Raw genomic sequence first — 19642 nt, forward strand, 5'->3', positions numbered from 1 at the left:
CGCTGTGGCCCCGGTGCGCGGCGGCGGCGGCGCGGCGCGGACCCTCCCCCGGCGTCCGGGCGCCGCCCTGTCCCAGCCTCCTCTGCGGGTAAACAGACATGGCCGACGAGGGAGACCCGCAGGACGGTGCGCGGAACATGGGCAACCATCTGCCGCTCCTGCCTGGTAACTGCCCGGGGCTGGTCCCGGCAGCGGGAGGGGGCGAGGGTCGAGCCGCGAGTAGCGCGGTGGGGCCGGGGACGCGGGCGGGCGGGGGGCGCTGAGGCCGGCGGGGCCGCCCTGGGAGACGGGAGCACGGCAGGCCCCTGTCCAGCGACCGAGTCACGGCGCATCTCTTCCCGGCTCGGTCTCCCCCTGGCTGGGGGCGAGGGTTTTGGGGGCGAGGAGGGTGTTTGCTCCCAAGGGCAAGGTCCCGTCCTCTCCATCCTCGGTATGTCTAGAATTTGGTTTCAAGGAAATGATGTGAAACTAGGGGCTGGGGGGACCGGGCCAGGTTAGCGGCCGTTGCTTTTCCTGGACTTCTTCCTTTTGAGAAGAGTGACAGCTAACATGTACTGAGCACTTACCACGTCACGGGCCCTGCAGTAAGCGCTTTGCGTGCATTTCTCCGTTTCATTCTCCCCACCTCACTCTTCTGATCCCGATTTAGTTGGGTGAGAAATGGGTTGGTAGAGTAAATCAGTGACTTGTCTAAGGTCACGTAGGTGCAGAGCCGGAACTCCAACCAGAGTGCGTCTTTTTGGCATAACTGGTGTCTCTTAACCACTTCATTGCGAAGACAGTATTTGGTCTGTTTTTCTCAGGCAAGTAGTTCAAGCACGTGGTACAGTATGGTTACTTGGACTTAGGAGTGTGATGTTAAACTCGGTCTTCTCTTTCCTTTATGTTTTGTGAAAATTTAGACCTTGGCCTTATGTTGGAATACTGGGCAGAAAAAAACGCCTGGAATTATTGTACATACTCGTCCTGGAGTGCTATTGACGAGATGCTTTCCAAGAGGTGTATCAGCCAAACTGAGACTATTAGTTGAGTCCCTTCTCTGTATGCCAGGAAGTGTGTTAGGTGCTGTGGAGATGAAACGAGGTATGATACACAGTCTGGTACTTGAGGAGGTTTGTAATTTGTATGAGGCTCCTGAAAATATAACTAGCAGAAGGTACTTGATTTAGGGCCAGATGATCGAATGCTATTAGCGTCCTTTAGAGGGATTGGAGAAAAGCATTGTGAGGTGGATCTGGAGGCATCCAAAAGCACATACTTAGGACAGGGTTGTGGAAGATAACGGCCTAGAGGTAGGTTGGGGATAGATCGGGTCTAAGTTGTTGGAGAGCTTGCATCTCTTGCCAGTGGAGTTGGGTTTTTCCCTCTGGACTGCCAAGAAATAATTGTGGGTTTCAAGCAGTTGCCTAAAGAAAGCTATGCTTGGAGGATTAATTTGTCCACTGGGAGTTGCATGGATTGGAGGAGAAAGTGACTGAATTCATGCCCATCAGATAGAAGGGACTTTTTGTATAAAAATAAACCCGAGTCAGAGAGTCAGTGGTTGTTCCTGACCAGCCTACCTGAATTGACATAAAGGTAAGTATGTCAACCTTCGACTGAGGAGCCGAGCTGTTTATTTCAGAGACATCAGCCCAACTCTGTATGTGCTAAATTCACTGTTTCCGGGAGGATACTGATGTTCTGGTTGGCATTCACATAGTGCTCCTGCATGAGGTGACTCATCAGACTTCATCCTCATGGTTCTGAATAGTCAGTGTTTGTTATGTTGGAAAAAATCAGGAGTGAGAGGGCCCAGAGAGGTTATTGATATAATAATAATGCTTTTCTAAATCATGTGAGTTTTATTTGTAAAGAAACATTGGATTGTTTATAAATCCACGTCATATGAGTTGTTTTGAAGAGTAATCCTCTTTAAGTGCTAAGGAAAGAGCTTGATATTTAAACTGCAAAGAATCTATCTTGGGGGCCAGCCCGGTGGCGCAGCAGTTAAGTGCACATGTTCTGCTTTCGTGGCATGGGGTTCACTGGTTCGAATCCCGGGTGCAGAGATGGCACAGCTTGGCAAGCCATGCTGTGGTAGGCATCCCGCATATAAAGTAGAGGAAGATGGGCACGGATGTTAGCTCAGGGCCAGTCTTCCTCAGTGAAAAGAGGAGGATTGGCAGCAGTTACCTCAGGGCTAATCTTCCTTAAAAAAAAAAAAAAAAGAAAGAAAGAAAAAAAACAATCTATCTTGTTCAAAGGAAACATTAATAGATAAGTAGCCAAGTAGGGGGAAGTGGATTTCAGTGGTACTGAGAAAAGCTGCTATTTATAAGGAAATCATTTAGAGACTAGAAGTCAGAACAGTTAAAATGTAAATTTTAAAATTATGAATTCTAGCCTTTGAGCAAATAGTTGATCTTTTAAACTTTCTGTAATGGAGCAATAAAGAGGGTCTCTCTGCATGCCAAGTGAAAGCCATACTGTCAGAATTGCAAATACAGGAAATTAGAATCAACAGTTTAGATTTTTCTTTGTTAACTCTTGATGAAACGTCTATATTCTTAGGAAAAATTTCTATGGAGTGTTAGACCATTGGTCATTTGAATATAAGTTGAAATAATTACGTTCTTCTCTTTGACAAAGCCATATATCTAGGAATTCTTAAGAATTAATAGAAAGTCCAAGGCAATTACCGTGTTGAAAAACATTTATATTTTCTTGTCAGGGACCTAGCTGGAGGTAGTTTGAATAAATAATGAATTACACAAAGGATAATGACTATTTTGTAATGACATTTTATCTATTTAGAAGTTTATTTGGGGCGTTTAAAAATACATGAAATATGAGGTCAAAATGAGATTCAGTAAATCTCTATTCATTTGCCTAGGCCAGAGTTTCTCAACCTCAGCACTTTTGACGTTTTAGGCTGGAGAATTCTTTGTTGTGGGAGACTGTCCTGTGCCTTGTAGGATGTTTGGTGCCATCCCTGACCTCCACCCACTAGATGCCAGTAGGACTCCCCTGGTTATAGCAACTCAAAATAGTTCCAGACATTTCCAAAAATCCCCTGAGGGGCAAAATCACCCCACCTTGAGAACTATTGATTTGCAATAGGAATTTTACCCATAGCTGGCGTGAAAAGAACAGTCTCCCATTTAATAGAATAGCACCTATATAATGTAACTTTTTCTGACTTTCATCCCTATTATAAGTAACATCAGATTTTTTAAAGTAGATTAGCTTAGTTTTCATAATTTAAAAATTGTGTGGAGAAAGCTAAGACATTTCTTTTAAAATACGTTTTATGTTTCATGTGAACTGTATTCTTAAATTTAAAATTCCAAAGCAAAATGTGTATGAAAATGATCACAGACATTTCATTTTTAAATAATGTAGTGACAGCCAGGGAGGTGATGTCACTGCTATGAAAATCTTTCTGTCAGTTAAAATTTTTCAATTTTAATTAATGTGTCTGCCTTCCTTCCTCCCTTTTTCCCTCCTTCCTTCCTATCTTTAGAACTTTTAAAAGTTGAGAGTTTGAAAGAATCTTAAGGATTGTCTTCTTCATGCCTGTCATTTTTCAGATAAGGAAACTAAGGTTTGATCCAGTGGAATGAGTTGTCTAAGGTGTCAAAATTAGTTACTGGCAAGGGAGAAGAGACAGATCTGCCACACAGAAGAATTTCAAATAACTTATGTAGATATTCCGCCTTCAATGGGGTGGGGCATAATTCCTCACCCCTTAAGTGTGAGCTGTGCCTAGTGACTTGCTTCCAAAGAGTATTGTGTGGAAAGGAGGAAAAACGTAACTTTACCGTGGAGAAACCTAACAAACACAACCTCAGCCAGGTGATCGAGGTCACCCTCAGTGGTGATAGGTCATATTGATAGTATGCACCCTTGATATGACGTCATGAAAATGGCCGTTCACCTCTGTGATCTTCCTCCCCAAAAGATATAACATATAACCTCCGTCTAATCATGAGAAATACATCAAACAAATCCTAATTGAGAGACACAGTACAAAATGCCCGACCAGTATTCCTCAAAACTGTAAAGGTCGTCAAAAACAAGGCAAGTGGGAGAAGCCGTCCCAGCCCAGAGGAAGCTAAGGACACATGACAACTAAATGTAACGTGGTGTCCTGAATAGGACACTGCAGCAGAAAAGGATAGTGAGGAAAAACTAAGGAAATTCAAATAAAATGTGGAGTTTAGTTAATAGTAATGTACCAACACTGATTCCTTAGTTGCTACAAATGTACCATACTGCTATAAGATGTAGACTTAGGGGAAAATGGATATGACGTATACAGGAACTGTCTGTACTGTCTTTGCAACTTTTTTGTAAATTTTAAATTATTCTAAAATAAAAGATTGGTTTAAAAGAAAGTCGTTGGTGAGAGAACCCAGCATAGACCTCAGCCCTCTGTCTGCCTCTGTGACAGTCCTGCAGAGATTACCAACTATGGGTGATATTTAGAAGAACTCTTCTGAAGGGCTCAGAATCCTCATGAAGGAATAATACATTTGCAAGAAAACATAGCTTTGACATTTTCATGCATCTGGTTTTTTTCTTATTCTACTTTTACAGCAGAGAGTGAGGAAGAAGATGAAATGGAAGTTGAAGACCAGGATAGCAAAGAAGCTAAAAAACCAAACATCATAAATTTTGACACCAGTCTGCCAACATCACATACAGTATGTAATTTAGTAGCAGATCTAATATAACAGATATATCCATTTAACTCTAGGTAAAAGTTCCTGAAAACAAGTGACTGATTTTAGCATTACTGTATATTACCTCACACCAGAAATTGTGAGTAAGGACATGTGCTATTTGCCAATGGATAAACACACTTAGCTGTGGTTTTTAAGCAGTTTCATATTATGTCCTGGTGTAATTCTTTGAGGAATAGTCACCCTCCTTACATTTTTGCTCGTAATGGAGCTACTAAAGTACTTCTTACTGTCTGTACTACTGGGTACCAGGGGGTTATTTAACATGCTAACATTTTATACTTGCCATTTGTGATATTTGCGTATAGAAGTGTTTCTTATCTTAGTCAAAATAAAATATTTTTAAATAAAAAATGTTCTTGAATTTGTATGTGAGAGATTTTTCACAAAGTATCAGAAATTCTACTTCTAAGAGTCAAAATTACACTTTCCTATGGGGTGCTGATACACCAAGTTTATTGTTTAAACGTTTGTACCCTTTGTTTATATGTCATTTGCTCTAATTTCTCTTTAGACTGTTGAGTTTGTATTTTTATTACATATCTATAGTGACACTGTATGTGTGTATGTTCTTGAATAGTACCTGGGCTCTGATATGGAAGAATTCCATGGCAGGACCTTGCATGATGATGACAGCTGCCAGGTGATTCCAGTTCTGCCGCAGGTGATGATGATCCTGATTCCTGGGCAGACCTTACCTCTTCAGCTTTTTCACCCTCAAGAAGTCAGTATGGTGCGGAATCTAATTCAGAAAGATAGAACCTTTGCAGTTCTTGCGTACAGGTAAAACATTAGAGTGAATTTGCTTAACATATTTTCTCTCGTGTATAGTCACAGCAGAGGTCAGTGTGAAAGCCAAAACCGATGATTGTTTTGCATGCATAGGAGATTGAGTCAGGTAGTGAGGTAAAAAATTGTGAGGAAAAGATTGAAAGGGCAAGTTGGAGTATTTTTGTTATTATTACCATCTAAATCAGACATTTACTTTCACACGCAATTGAACCATCTGGTATTTGAAATTTTTTAAATCATTAATATTTAGTGAAAAATGTTTCTAGAATCATATTTTCAAGAACTGTCTTTATTTAAAGAGAAAGAGGGCTTTTACATTTGAATGTAAAGGATTACTTTTACAAAAGAATGACTTGTTCTTTCTCTCTCTCTGTCTCTCAAAATTCTTAAGTTGTCCCATTACACATCAGCGGTAAACTGAAGCTGAATTTCAAGTATCCTGTTGGCAGCTGGAGGCAATCTGTAGTAGAGGCAGGAAATGAATACAGGAAGTTCCCACCCCAGTAGGGTGCTGCTGAGAAGCAGCAGAAATGGTCCACGGAAGTAAAAGAATGTTTGGTTTGGGAAATGAGAGTTTAAACCCCTATCAAACCTACATCATTTTCAGTGACTAGAAATGTATTCTTTTCCTAAAAGTGCTCTAATTGTACTTTCTGAAGCCTCCTTATATATTCAAATTCCCCCATACGATTTTAAAATAAACAAAATTATTATAACTTTGGTGAGGTCTGATTACTATAAATTGTTTTCCCATGTGTGTTGCTTTTGCCACCTTGCATATTTAAAAATTAAATGTTCAAAACTGTTTCCTTCTAAAATTTACCTTGGAAGTAATGTACAGGAAAGGGAAGCACAGTTCGGAACAACAGCAGAGATATATGCCTATCGAGAAGAACAGGACTTTGGAATTGAGATAGTGAAAGTGAAAGCAATCGGAAGACAAAGGTTCAAAGTCCTTGAGCTAAGAACACAGTCGGATGGGTAAGAAATACCATATCTCTTAAAGCTATGTATACATCTTAAAATGAACTGGGGTTCTTATATATTTTGTATTCTACTGGCCTTCCTCATTTGTAACTTGTAACTAGTTGTTCTCTTTCTCTTTGAAGGTATAGCCTAGTGGTTTCCAACTTTGCTGTGCATCAGAATCACCTGGACAGTTTTTAATACTGTAGAAGCTTGAGTTCCAATCTCATCTCCCATCCCTAGAGTGTGATTAGCCTGGGATGAGGCTGCAGCATCTTTTTTCATGATTTCCAGGTGATTCTAATGTCCCTCCAGGTTTGAGAACAGAAATGTAAACCCAAAAGGCAGTGTCATTTGGGGCATGGCTTCTTTGGGATTGAAGACCTCTCCTCAGAGTGACAAGGGGTGAAGAAGCCAGAGGCTTGTGAGCTTTCTGCTCATGGGGACAACTGTGGGGTTTACAGCATTCCTGTGGTGTTTGAAAGCCATGTTGGTTATACCTGCCAACTGGTCCATCTGAGCTGTAGAAACCATTTACATTTAGTGCCTATCTCCAGTGAGAATTTTTAGCACTCATAAATGTATTACATACATAATAAAGTGATAGTAAATGCTTGTTGTCTCTGTAACTTATAAAGTTTGCTGTTTTAGCATGGCTCTCATACTAACCTCATTTTAACAAATCCAGTTTACTTTATCCTCTTAAAAAAACAAACAAAGCATTTGTCCTGCTCATTGCATGGTAACTCTTATGGGATTGGGTCTCAACTCTGGCGCAGAAGAATCACCTGTGAAGTCTTAGAAAGATAAAGATTCTTGAGTTCTACCCAGTCCTAGGGAATTGGTTTCTTATCTATAGCCAGAGTCGAAAATCTCATCAGACCTCTGTTTTGCACAGGTAGTGTCTTCTGAACATATGGAAATTCAGAGTATTTTTTAAGATTTAAAAAATAATGTGAGCTGCATGAGGGCAAGAACTTTTTGTTTTGTTCACATAGTGGGCATTCATAAACATTACTGAATTATGAAAATATAGATGTGTCAGGCAACCCTTTGGAACTAGAGGGAGCTTAGAAAAATGAGGGATGGAGGGGCCTCAGCCCTTAGGGGTTTTTAGTTCTTCCTTCCTGGTACTCCCCAGGAAGTTCACCGTGCAGACTCTCACAGCATTGAACACTTGTACTCTCATTATAGGATTCTGTGTCTGTGTCCCTCAATAGTTGAGCTGCTCAAGGACAATGACTAAGACTTGTTTATGTTCTACATTTATGACCATAAATGAATGAAAGAATGTCTTCCTGAGGGCTCTGCATTGGGAGAATTAGCAAGGTGTTTTGTAACTGTGGATTTTACTAAAAGTTCTGTTTTTAAAGTACTTCCTATCCTCATGCTTATACAATTTGATTATTTGTGAATACTGCATTCCAGAAACCATAATGGAAAATTGACTTGGGGAAAAGTATATTTCTGAGACTGTCTTGACATTAGTGACTTTTGATTGTGGAAAAACCATTTTGAACACAAGATGGCAGTAGACCATTAACTCTGAAAACAAGGAATATATATTTAACTCTAGTAAAGATTAGCATCAAACTAATAGGAGTGGACAAGACTTGGAAGGGGCACATTCTCTTGAGCATTCCAGAGACCCACGACTAAGAGCTCCTACAAATATGAGTCTGTCTTCATTTAAAAGGCCTCCATGGAGTGAGATTTCTCTGGCTCCACTGCCCCTCTGGTCCTGTAACTACCTTCACTAGAAATTCTGAGATGGAAGAAACCAAGGAGATAATTTGATGCAGTCTCCTCTTTTTCCAAACAAGGAAACCAAGTACTCTTAAAGAGAGCAAGTGATTTGCCTAAAGTCATACAGCTAGTAAGCAAGAGCTGGTCAGTTCTAGGTCCCCTGACTTTCCAATCCAGCACTCTTTCCACTGTACCAATATATCTCAATAGCACATTTGAAATGCAAGCCAGTTTCCTTTCTCCAGCACAGTAGTACCAGATAATAGTCATTTGTCTTTTATATAAATGACCCTTTATATATAAAAAGTATACTGCTACTCTCTGGCCTTTTCTAAGTTGTCTTTGTTTTTTTTTCTTTTCTCCCTGAAGCCCTAGTACATAGCTGTATATCCTAGTTATAGGTCATTCTAGTTATTCTACATGGGATGCTGCCACAGCATGGCTTGATAAGTGGTGCATAGGTCTGCACCCAGGATCTGAACCGGCGAACCCCGACCGCCAAAGCAGAGTGCGCAAACTTAACCACTCAGCCATGGGGCCAGCCCTGTCTTTATTTCTTTAGTATCTCCTGAACACGTGGAATTTTTTTTTTTGAAAATTAATGAAAAAATAGAAGTGTATCATTAAATCACTGTAGGACTCTTCAGAAAAGCTTGAGTATTTCTTAGCATGTAGAGAGGAAGTGAACATTAATACCCTATTTGAAATTAGAGAAGTCCTCTTACCTATCATAATTGAGACCAATGATTGTTAGTCAAAAAAGTTAATGAAAGCTGGAAATCATAAAAAGTTATATGTATATACCTTAAATATTTTAACTTAAAAGATATAGATGTACATTCATTTTTCACTTGATGGCCAGACAAGATAACTTTGAATTGGTTCTGCAGATTGGAGATGGCAGTAGTCTTTCTTTCATAAACAGCTTTCACTGTGCATCATCTATCTACAGTTTATGCCTATAGTTTTTCTTTAAAGAGAGATTCAGTGATAATCACAAGTGCAGAATCCTTCCAGATTTGTGCAGTTTTTTCCTACTATTAGAATTTTCTGAACCTAATTTGAAAACATTTTTTATGGGTCAACCTAATATTCATTGAAGCAATTTTATTTTTGTACTCATATTTCATTGGTTTTTATAATATTTATAGAAATTAATGTAACTATAATCACAAAACAACTGCCATAAATAGGTTGGAAAGAAACAGAGCTAGCTTATGTTAAAAACAAAACTCAGCTGCAGGGAGAAGAACCAGGCCTGTGCGTGCATCAGTCCCTGGGCTTGTTTAACAAAAGTAACGGAGAGCATTGCTCGGTCCTACAGGGCAATTCAGACAGCTTGTACCGCAGACTAATTTTTAAACAGCAAACCAGTTTTTCAGTAACATTAATGTTTTTATCATAAGAAAATCTTATCTAATAGTTGGGTGAAACATAATTTTTAATTTAGTTACTGATGACCTTAAAGAAAAATCGGATTTCAAAAATTTCTATAGAATAATATGTACTTTTGCTTTAAAAATATGATTATCAAGTATTTGTGTTCATGTGGTGAGGTGAAGAAAATTGAAGTTTTAGTTTTTTAAGGAGCTCTAATAATATAAGAACATTTAAACATAATTTGAATACATTCAATTTTTTTTTTAACATTTTCCAAAGTCATGTAGACATAAATTTGAGCTTGCAGGAAAGAATTGAAGTTAGTGGAGTGACTCTAATGTTATCATTAAATTAAAGCTAGATATTTTCAGACATAATTAGCTATTTTCATTTAATAAATAAGTAGAAATATTAAAATTTCATTCATGACTTTTTGTTGGTCAGGACCGTGGTTAATATGAAAGACCACTTTAGAATTCCTAATCATAATTAATGAGGCAGCGGCTTTTAATAAACTTAGTCAGTCTGACAGTGATTTGTTCCAGCATTTGAATGTACTGATATATTCTATATTTCAAAGTAAATCCAGGAGATAGAATGACTCGTAAGAAAATAGCTCACGCATACAACCTACCTGTTGGCATTAGTTCATGAAAAGATGTTTGCAATTATGATATTCTCAAGTAGCATTCTGGAAATGATGACTTTCCTATCATGAGAGTTTAATTTTTAAGTAAAAAGAGATCATATAATGCACATTTTGATTCTTTGCATATTCAAGTTAAATGTTTGAGAATGAGAAAAGAAATGCACATAAAAATAAAGGCTACATGTAATTCTCTAGTCTTATTTTAACTCATCCATGTAAATGAGTTCTTGATTTTCTCTTCCTTTCTCTACTACTTCTCAGGTTAGATGATTTATGAGAAGGGATAGGTGTAAGAGTCAGGCAGCATAAGGAAATGGAGAGATGGGAGGGGTGGGGTGTCTTAAGAAATTAATTTAGAAGTATCAAGATACACAGTAGCAGTTGTAGGTATGTTGATTTTTTTTCACTTTGTTTTATTTATAGACTGTATATTTATCTGAAATGTTAAAATCTTCCTTTTCCATTCCACAGTGAGATTGGAAATCTACACCTTAGGTTATCTTTGGTTTTAACTTTGGTATGATTTATGAAAAAAAGTAATTTTTGAAAATTTCATGTATCTTAACATCAGCATTTGATGAATATGTTTAAAAAGAAAACTTTGAAAATCTTAGTATTTCAATTTACCCGTATGTTTAGAAACTTAATAGTTTGAGTTAGTTTATCTTGAAAATGAACACCATGCTTGGTTCTCTTTATTTTAGAATCCAGCAAGCTAAAGTGCAGATTCTTCCTGAATGTGTGTTGCCTTCAACCATGTCTGCAGTTCAGTTAGAATCTCTCAATAAGTGCCAGATATTTCCTTCAAAACCTGTCTCATGGGAAGACCAGTATTCATATAAATGGTGGCAGAAATACCAGAAGGTAGGAAACTAATTTTTTATGTACTTTCAAAAAATGAAGACAGGTTGTTTTCTTCCTGTTTTTAAGAAAGAAACACAAACAACTTTCATGATTCGTTCCCCAGACAGCTTCTGTGGCAGTACTCTGACTGCATTTCATCATAGCTGGAACTTCTAAAAATTTCATAGGCAGCTATTTATGTAAAAGCAGTTTACAAAAGTAGTAAAATGTCGATACTGTAAGGTGTTCTTGCTATTATGTGTATCAGTTATGTATTAACAGCTTGTGATAATTCTACAGGAATCTCTTACTAAACTGTGCTAGATCAGATGTTTGCCTCTTGAAACATAAACATATTATCTTAAAGAAAAGAGATTTGGGGGTAGCACATAGTAGTAGAGTAAATTTTACTTCTTCCAGACTTCTGAAAGAAAAGCTTTTTAGCTGTCTTTTTGTATAACACCATTGACATCACAAAAATTGGCTTGAGACTAGGTCCTCTTTAAAAATATTGCTTGTTTAGGCATCAATTCTTAGGTATATCCTTTTGGCTAGATCATTTTTTCTCTTAGAAAAAAATTAATGAAGCCTCTTCCTGCTCATTTATAAGATGCATCAGCTCTGAGTGTGAAATGGGTAATATTTGATTTCTGCCTAAAAGAAAAGATTACTAGTTCCTAAATTAAGAATAAATTGGCTTTTTGAGATTTATCGTTTAAAAATATGGAAAGACAATTCCCATTGTAACCTGAGAAATTCTGCATTAATCATCCCTTACTCTTTGTCAAGTAGAGTAGTGAAGGTTTTAATTTTGATGTAAATAGTATACATTAAATTTAAAGGGGTCTCATAGACTAGTCAGTGTACCACCACTTTTACGTTCTTGGAGTAGAATTCGTCTAGTTTTCAGACAGAACCTTGTGCAGGACGACTGCTTGGTGGGCATCAGGCTCATAACTGGATTTCTGTAGACTTTTTGGTCTTGTTATTCTGTGTTTCAGTTGACCAATCCGGACATGATATAGTGTGTTTTAATTAGTATTTCTAAGAAGATTCTAATGAAAAAGTTATTAGACTGTTTAAAGATTCCCAAGCAACCTCGAAACTAACATTTTTGAAGATTTAACAATAGTGTTACTGCCATAAGTTAGCAGGCAACTCTCTCATAGTAGTACAGTACTTCTTTTTTCAAACCTGATACACACTTTAAATATACTTTTACCTTTGGTTATTTTAACAGTAGAACAGTGGAAGATTTTGTTTGTTATAGTCATTTTAAATGTAACTGCTGAAAATAAGTATGTCAAAGATCACTCTGATGGTACATGGCCTCCACGGAGTGGTTTTGGAGTTTATTGAATCATTTAGTGCTTAATCGTGTGTTTGGCACTGGATAGTACTGAGATGTTATGTGGCAAGTAACTACATCAAGATGCTGCCTGCATATCATCTCAATATTTTAGATAGTTGTATATTTCAATCACTGGACTTTTTTCAGATGATATTAAGTACGGTCATGCATCACTTAATGACGGGGATACATTCTGAGAAATGTGTCGTGAGGTGATTTCCTTGTTGTGTGAACATCAGAATATACTTACACAAACCTAGATGGTATAGCCTACTACACACTTAGGCTATACGGTACTAATCTTATGGGACCACCATCATATATGCAGTCTGTCATTGACTGAAATGTCATTATGTGGCACATGACTGTATTTTGATTTATGTAATCATTTTTCAACACCAAGATTGGTTTTTAAAAATCATTAACTGTTTAAAAATCCTAAATTAGCTCTTCTTTGCGAAGTTCTAAGCGTAGAGTGAGAGTGATTGTGGTTAATTCCTGACTTACATACTCTACTGGTTCTTTCTCCTATTTTCAGGATTTTCCCATCTTACACCTGAACTTGGGTTAAACAAATAAGACTGCTTCTTAAATGTAATTTTTCTTTGAATTACTGATTAAATTCTTCCTGTTCCATGGTTACAGCACCTCAGCTTGTTCACATTGAATTCAGAATTAGGCCTTTGCAACTGGGTTGTCATTGTGCTGGCTCAACAAGAGCAAGGAAAGATAGATATGCAAAGACCAAGGAAGCATGTGTTTGTTTGGAACCAGATCCTCTGATCTTTCCCTATTGTCTTGTTTCTTCAGTAATTCTGGACTCTCAAACATTAGCCCTCAGTTATTTTCATATTCAGAGTTGCCAAGGACTAAACAGAAGGTGCTGAGGAATGAGAGAGGCATAAAAGGTTTTAGGAGATAAAAATGCCCTCATCCCATGTATTTTCAGATTGTTTAAAGGGTCCTCATGTTTAAACCCTGAGTAGAGTTTCTTAGGTGCTGAAATTTGGATCTAGATCACTAGGCCAAGAAAAATTGCTAGCTGATCTATTTTAGACTCCAGATGACCTACAAATTCTGTTCTACTTCAGAGAGACCACTTAGAGTCCTTCTGTCTAGTACAGGCTGGGAAAGTCTAGCACAGGGAAAGGGGATGGCAGATACCATTGGCAGGACAATGGCATACACTTTTCTAGCAGAAAAGACACGTAAAGGTCTAGAAATGTAGTTTTCCTGAGATGTATTTGGTTAAGCTTAAAACTGTTCACACCTGTCTTTACATGTGGCATGGGAAACTAAACATTGTAAATGACATAAAATTATTTAAGCTTCCAGAAGTGTTCCTTTGTGATTTTCCATTCTAACAAGGGATCATTAGAGAAGACACCCCTAATGATTAAGGAGTTAGGCCAGTATAATCAGGAAACACTTCCAAAACCCACTTCCATCTGGAGAACTTCCTTATTCTGTGCTTTGACCTTTGAAACTAATGTTTATTTCCTTTCCTACCACAGTGCTTTCTCTCTCCACTGGGTTTACTGTAGTGGGAGTCTCACCGAGTGAGGGAACTTTTCTTTAACCTACTTGGAGTATGATGTAAATGTTTTTAAGTGTACTCTCTGCTTGCCCAGACTGTCTACTTGTTCCTTTATAAAGCCCCATTATTTTAATCAGAAAAGAGTTGAATATGAAATGTAAAAATAAATCAAATGAGGAAACATATTAAGGAAGTGATCGAAGCTCATCTTGCTAGCTCTGCTAAATTTATAAGCCATGGTCGCTCCTGCTTATATGGAGCAGGGAGGAACTGAGCAGTCATTCAAAGGACAGGGTCCTCAAGAATGGGCTCACAGGTTAGTTTCTAAGTCTTCTTTCAGAGTTTCTTTATGAAGATACAGATAAATACTCTTATTTCTTTCCTCGTTCTTATGTGAAAGGATGCATGCTGTCCTGGACCTCATTCTCTTTTAAGAGTGTAGGTGATTCTTCTGTGTCAGTTTTTGCAGCACAGCTTCCTTCTTTTTAAAGCTGCACGATATTCTGTTCTATGGATACACTGTAATTTACATAACCATTCCCTATGGAAGAAAGACCTGCACTAAGTATTGTATACAAATGACCTTTCATATAGGTAAATATATATGATAAATTTTAAGCAGTGGAATTATTGGATGGCAGGGCAACTTCCTTTGTAATTTTGACAGATATTTTCAAAGTACCTTACGAAGAAGATTGTTCCTGTTTGTACTCTGATTATCGATTTCACCACGTTTACAGACAGTGTAGTAGCCAGCTTAATTTTTGCTGATGTGATAGGTGAAATACAGTATCTTATCGGAGGTTTGAGTTTCTCTGAATATGAATGAGGTGTACCATTTTGTGTTGAAGAGCGATTTGTATTTCCTTTAGTAGGAAGTGTCTGTTCTTCTTTGCCCTTTCTTGATTTCTAGGCGTTCTTTATACATTAGGAAGCTTATCCCTTTGTCTGTAATTAATGAGTTCCAGACATTTTCCCTACTTTGTCGTTTGTCTTTTAACTCTGTTTTTGGTGTGCTCTGTCACATAGAAGGGGTTTTTTTTCTTACATAGTTGAATTTATCTTTTTTTTAATGCTTCTGTATTCTAAATCATAGCTAGAAATGACTTCCCTGTTCAAATGAATCATTTTTTTGGAAAGTGAAAAATGTAATCTTTTACTTTCTATTTTTGACTTTATTGCTTTTAATGAAATCAAAACGTTAAAGCTTTGACCCATGTGTAGTTTATCCTGGGATGAATTCAACTTTACTTTTTTCCAGCTAGCTCCCCATTGTGCCATTTCCATTTTCTGAAAAGCTCATATCATATGATATGAGGTGCCACTTAATTAGCAACCACATTTTTTATTTTACTTTTCTTCTGCTCTTTTGTCAGTCTGTTTATGCACCATCACAATACTGTTGTAACTGTTGACAATTATAATTTGTGTAAATAAAACTGTGACTGGTAACCCTCCTCACTACTCTTCTTTTTTCAAGGTTTGTTTAGCTACTATTGCTTATTAACTTCTCCATATGAACTTCAGAATTTGTTTTTGCCTTGTTCCAGAATAATAATAGTAGCAGTAAAAGTAATAGTGTTTGTTGTCTATTTTTATATTAAAGAAGAAGAAGAGTTTTGAAATCTTAGGCTCTCTGTAATCAGGGTCTCCCCTAGACAGACATTTCCCAGGCATGCATCTTAGGCTTATAGGTGTGTCTCCGCTGTTATTGGTTTATAAGTCTCAAGCAGGAAAGAGCTTATCATTCCATTCCAGTTCTTAAAAGCAAGTGGGAATTTGTAAATGAAGGAAGGAAACAAAAACTGGTAGCTTTTTAATTACTTGGATAAATTGTTTTATCATCTACGTTGCTGATTGTGGTAGGATTTAATACAGTACATGACTGCCTTGGGTCGCCATGTAAATCTCCGGTGATGATTTACTGTTCACAATGAGCCTTTCACACTACTCTTCCAACTTTATTGCTTTTCAAGGAACCATTTGAGTTTCACATTTTTTGAACATTCTACATTGTTGGGAGGCTAAGCTGAAGCATAGTTATGAGGCTTAAAAATGGAAGAATGTGATAGATTACCTCCAGGTAACAGAGATTCATTTTAAGAGCCTTTCTGCCTGGTTTCAGAAGTAAATCCTGTTCCCAGTAAATACTTCACTGGAGAATCAGTCATTGGCCACTTTTTAAAAAGCACCTAACTTTCTGGCTAGTATTAAAGTTTTCTTGAAGTATAGCCCTTTTATGAAGTAAATCGTGATGTTGATATACTTGAAGAATGTTCATAAATTGCTAGGACTTATCGTCAGTATTACCCATATATAAGCCAGGAGCCTCTCCTGATGTGCCAGAAATCTAAATGGGACTCTTATTTGAGGATATTGAAGTGGCTTAAATTTTGGCAGTTGCTGTGTTAGCGCCAGCTACTCTTTTCTGGTATACCTCTCTAGAGTCTGTCTAGTTGACCATATAAAGCACATCACAAATCTTAAGGATGTAGTGAGCATGTTTCATTGATTTGTAAATAGAACTTCAGAATCTGTCAGAATAATCCTGATAAAGAATTTTAGAGGCCTTCTCACTTCGAATAGTAGGAAACTGATCCTCCTGAGACTGCAGTGCGTTACATTCACAAGGCGTGGGTGGTGGCAGAGCGCATGGTAACGACCTCCATCCAGTGCGTTGCTCTTAACACACTAGCATGCCACATTCTGTTCTCTTACTATAATGAGAAGTAATGTTTATATATGAATAAATTATTTTGGTTTCTTTTTATCTTGACATGGGTACCAGGTAAAAGTACATGCTTTTATATTATAAAAGTGATCATTCTGATGTGTAAAGTATATATTAATGACTGAATTGGGAGTGTGTCAATCAGTGAAACTGAAACTTCATTGGATCTTTGTCATTTTGTAATTCTAAGTATACTTCTGGAAAGTAAACTTCTCCCTACTAAAATGTAAGTTCCACAGGGCAATGATTTTAGTCTTTTCTTGTTTTAATCACTGGTATACTGCAATGCATAAAAATGCCTTGACACATACTAGGCACTCAAAATGTTTGTTGAATGAATAATGGCTAGAGTCACAGACACCCTGAATGCACATCCTAGCCATTTCCCATTTACTCACTGTGACCTTGGGCAAGTTATACCATCCTTCTGTGCCTCTGTTTCTTTATCTTTAAAATGGCGGTGATAATACTATCAACCTTTAGAATTCTTGTAAGACGTGTAAAGTGGTTGCCATTGCTATTACAGAATACTCAGTTATCCAATGGGCTGTTAGTAATATTTTTTTATTCTGTAACTGGACTGTGACAAAAATCCTTAGCATTAGTGTTTGGAACTACTTGGAACTGATTGGAGAGTACCTTAAAGGTCTCATGGTCTGACTCAGACTGAAATCACTACCTGAGCATGTACTTGGAGGCCACCCCAGAGCATCTTTGGGTAGCTTCAAATATTAGGATTATATTGAGGCAAAAATTCTTCTCATTCAAGAATCGATTGGTTTGAGCTGTAGCTCATGAGCCTTCCAGAACTCGTCCACCCTCATCCATATGGTGGTTCCTAAAATATTTGAAAACAAGTATCACATCCCCTTGAGAGGCAATTCCAAACTAAACATGCCTAATGTTAACTCTAGATCTCTCTTTAGCATCCTGGTCCCTGACAATGAAGTTCCCTTGTCTGACCATCACAGAAGATTAACATTATCGTCTCCTCTTAGATTCTAATATAGCTAGAGGAAGACTGTGGTGGGAGTAGGGGGGGGTGAGCTCGACAGCACATTGGTTAGTTCATAACTAAGTCCCCCAAGTCCTTTCCATGTGTGCTGTGTACCTGTGTTTCTCCATGGCATACCTGTTCATTTGGTCTTGCAGGTGCAAGTGTAGGAGTTCCCTTTTATTTTGTTAAAGGTTATCTTACTTTTTTTGTTCCACTCTGGTAAAGTCCTTTTTGATTACCTTTCTTTCCCACCCAGTTTCATGTGTCATGTCCTGTGTCTGTTAAATGTGTTTACAAAATTACAATGATCTGTACAGATAGTTTTTGTTTTGTTTATCTACAAAGGTTTTGTTTTGTTTATGGAGAAAAATGTGATCATTACATTCTGTAGGTTTGATAGGCCTTGTTCTTTGATCAAATACAGATTATTCCCTAGTGTAAACATTTTCTAATATATTTAACTATTGTTGATTGATGTTTAGGTTGTTTCCAGTTTGTTGCTGTTAACAGCACTGTTGCAATGCATCCTTTCAATCATATTTTTGTGTCTTGTAGAACACTTTTCTTTCCAAATTTTCGTTTGTTTTTACACATTTATTCTTCCAGATGAACTTTAAATTATACTTCTAAATTCCAGTTTCATTTGTATTGCACTGAATATGTACTTTGAGGATGGACATCTTATTTATTGAGTCTTCCCATCAAATACTGAAATTCTGCAGGAATTTAAGTATAATTCACATTTTATGTGGATTTAGGCATGCTTCCATTAGGATCCCAAAATACAACTATAAGGGACACGTAATGGTTTTCCCCTTTCCCTGAGTTTTATGAAATGGGGGACTTGATCATGAAGTCTCAAGGATGTGATCATTTTCCTTTTGAAATTGTCTCACATCTTCTGTTTGCCTCTGTGCTGATTCAGGTGAGAGCCATATAGGTTTTTATACAAACACAGTTTGGATTATATTTTGAGGTTTTCACTGCAAATACTGGGCGAGTAGTTAGTATAAAGGCAAATAATATGGTCCTTAGAGTGTGATGCTTAGTCTCTCTTCAAGTTCATCTTATTTTTACTTATTTGTCTTCAGTATTGAAGTCTTAATATTTGACTTTTCAATAAGAATCAAGATTTTAGTTGCAATATATATTTGAAGAATATAAAACCATGATTGTCAGACTTAAAAAATAATCATCTATTATGAGATTATCTACAAAATTTTTCTTTTTGAAATTAGAAAATATTTTCTGGGCCAAAATCATTTTTCAGATGTGGCTCTTTCCGCCATAAGAATCTTTATTCTATGGCGTCTTTTAAGTGACTTTTTTTTTCTGTTTTCAGAGAAAGTTTCACTGTGCAAATTTGACTTCATGGCCTCGCTGGCTGTATTCCTTATATGATGCTGTAAGTAACTTACCTTGAACTTTTTGTTTCTAGGGTAAGCTATGTCATAATTAAGGGTCACTAGAACAAAACAGGCTTTCATACTCAGTGGTATTTAATTTTCAAAACTAATGCCATTTGTTACCTTTAAGGAGAATAGGCAGGAATCAGAGACTTTGTCTTTCACCCATAGAATTTTTAGTTTTCCCAGTTTCTAGCGGCTTATAACTTCAGGACAAGATATTGAGACATTTTAGGGTTTATTAACAATTTGAAATTTTGTTGGTCAAGTGGTAGTTGCACTTACAAAATGAAAGAATCCTTCTATAATAATGTTTTAGGGGCTGGCCCGGTAGCACAGTGGTTAAGTGCGCACATTCCGCTTCTCGGCGGCCCGGGGTTCACTGGTTCGGATCCAGGGTGTGGACATGGCACCACTTGGCATGCCATGCCGTGGTAGGCATCCTACATATAAAGTAGAGGAAGATGGGCATGGATGTTAGCTCAGGGCCAGTCTTCCTCAGCAAAAAGAGGAGGAT

The 19642-nt window shown here is 37.5% G+C and overlaps 1 protein-coding gene across 1 annotated transcript in view; it reads left to right on the forward strand.

The window, feature by feature from the left end:
• Window positions 1-19642, forward strand: part of CRBN (cereblon) — a 25822-nt gene continuing 6180 nt past the window's right edge. The window contains exons 1-6 of the mRNA XM_001496698.6: window positions 1-165; window positions 4582-4688; window positions 5308-5510; window positions 6351-6500; window positions 10965-11124; window positions 19062-19124. Of these exons, the coding sequence (XP_001496748.1) occupies window positions 99-165; window positions 4582-4688; window positions 5308-5510; window positions 6351-6500; window positions 10965-11124; window positions 19062-19124 (750 nt within the window). The 5' untranslated portion in view covers window positions 1-98. The remainder of the gene's footprint in view (window positions 166-4581; window positions 4689-5307; window positions 5511-6350; window positions 6501-10964; window positions 11125-19061; window positions 19125-19642) is intronic.

Source organism: Equus caballus, chromosome 16 (genome assembly GCF_041296265.1).
Source record: "Equus caballus isolate H_3958 breed thoroughbred chromosome 16, TB-T2T, whole genome shotgun sequence".
In the NCBI taxonomy this organism is placed as follows: domain Eukaryota; kingdom Metazoa; phylum Chordata; class Mammalia; order Perissodactyla; family Equidae; genus Equus; species Equus caballus.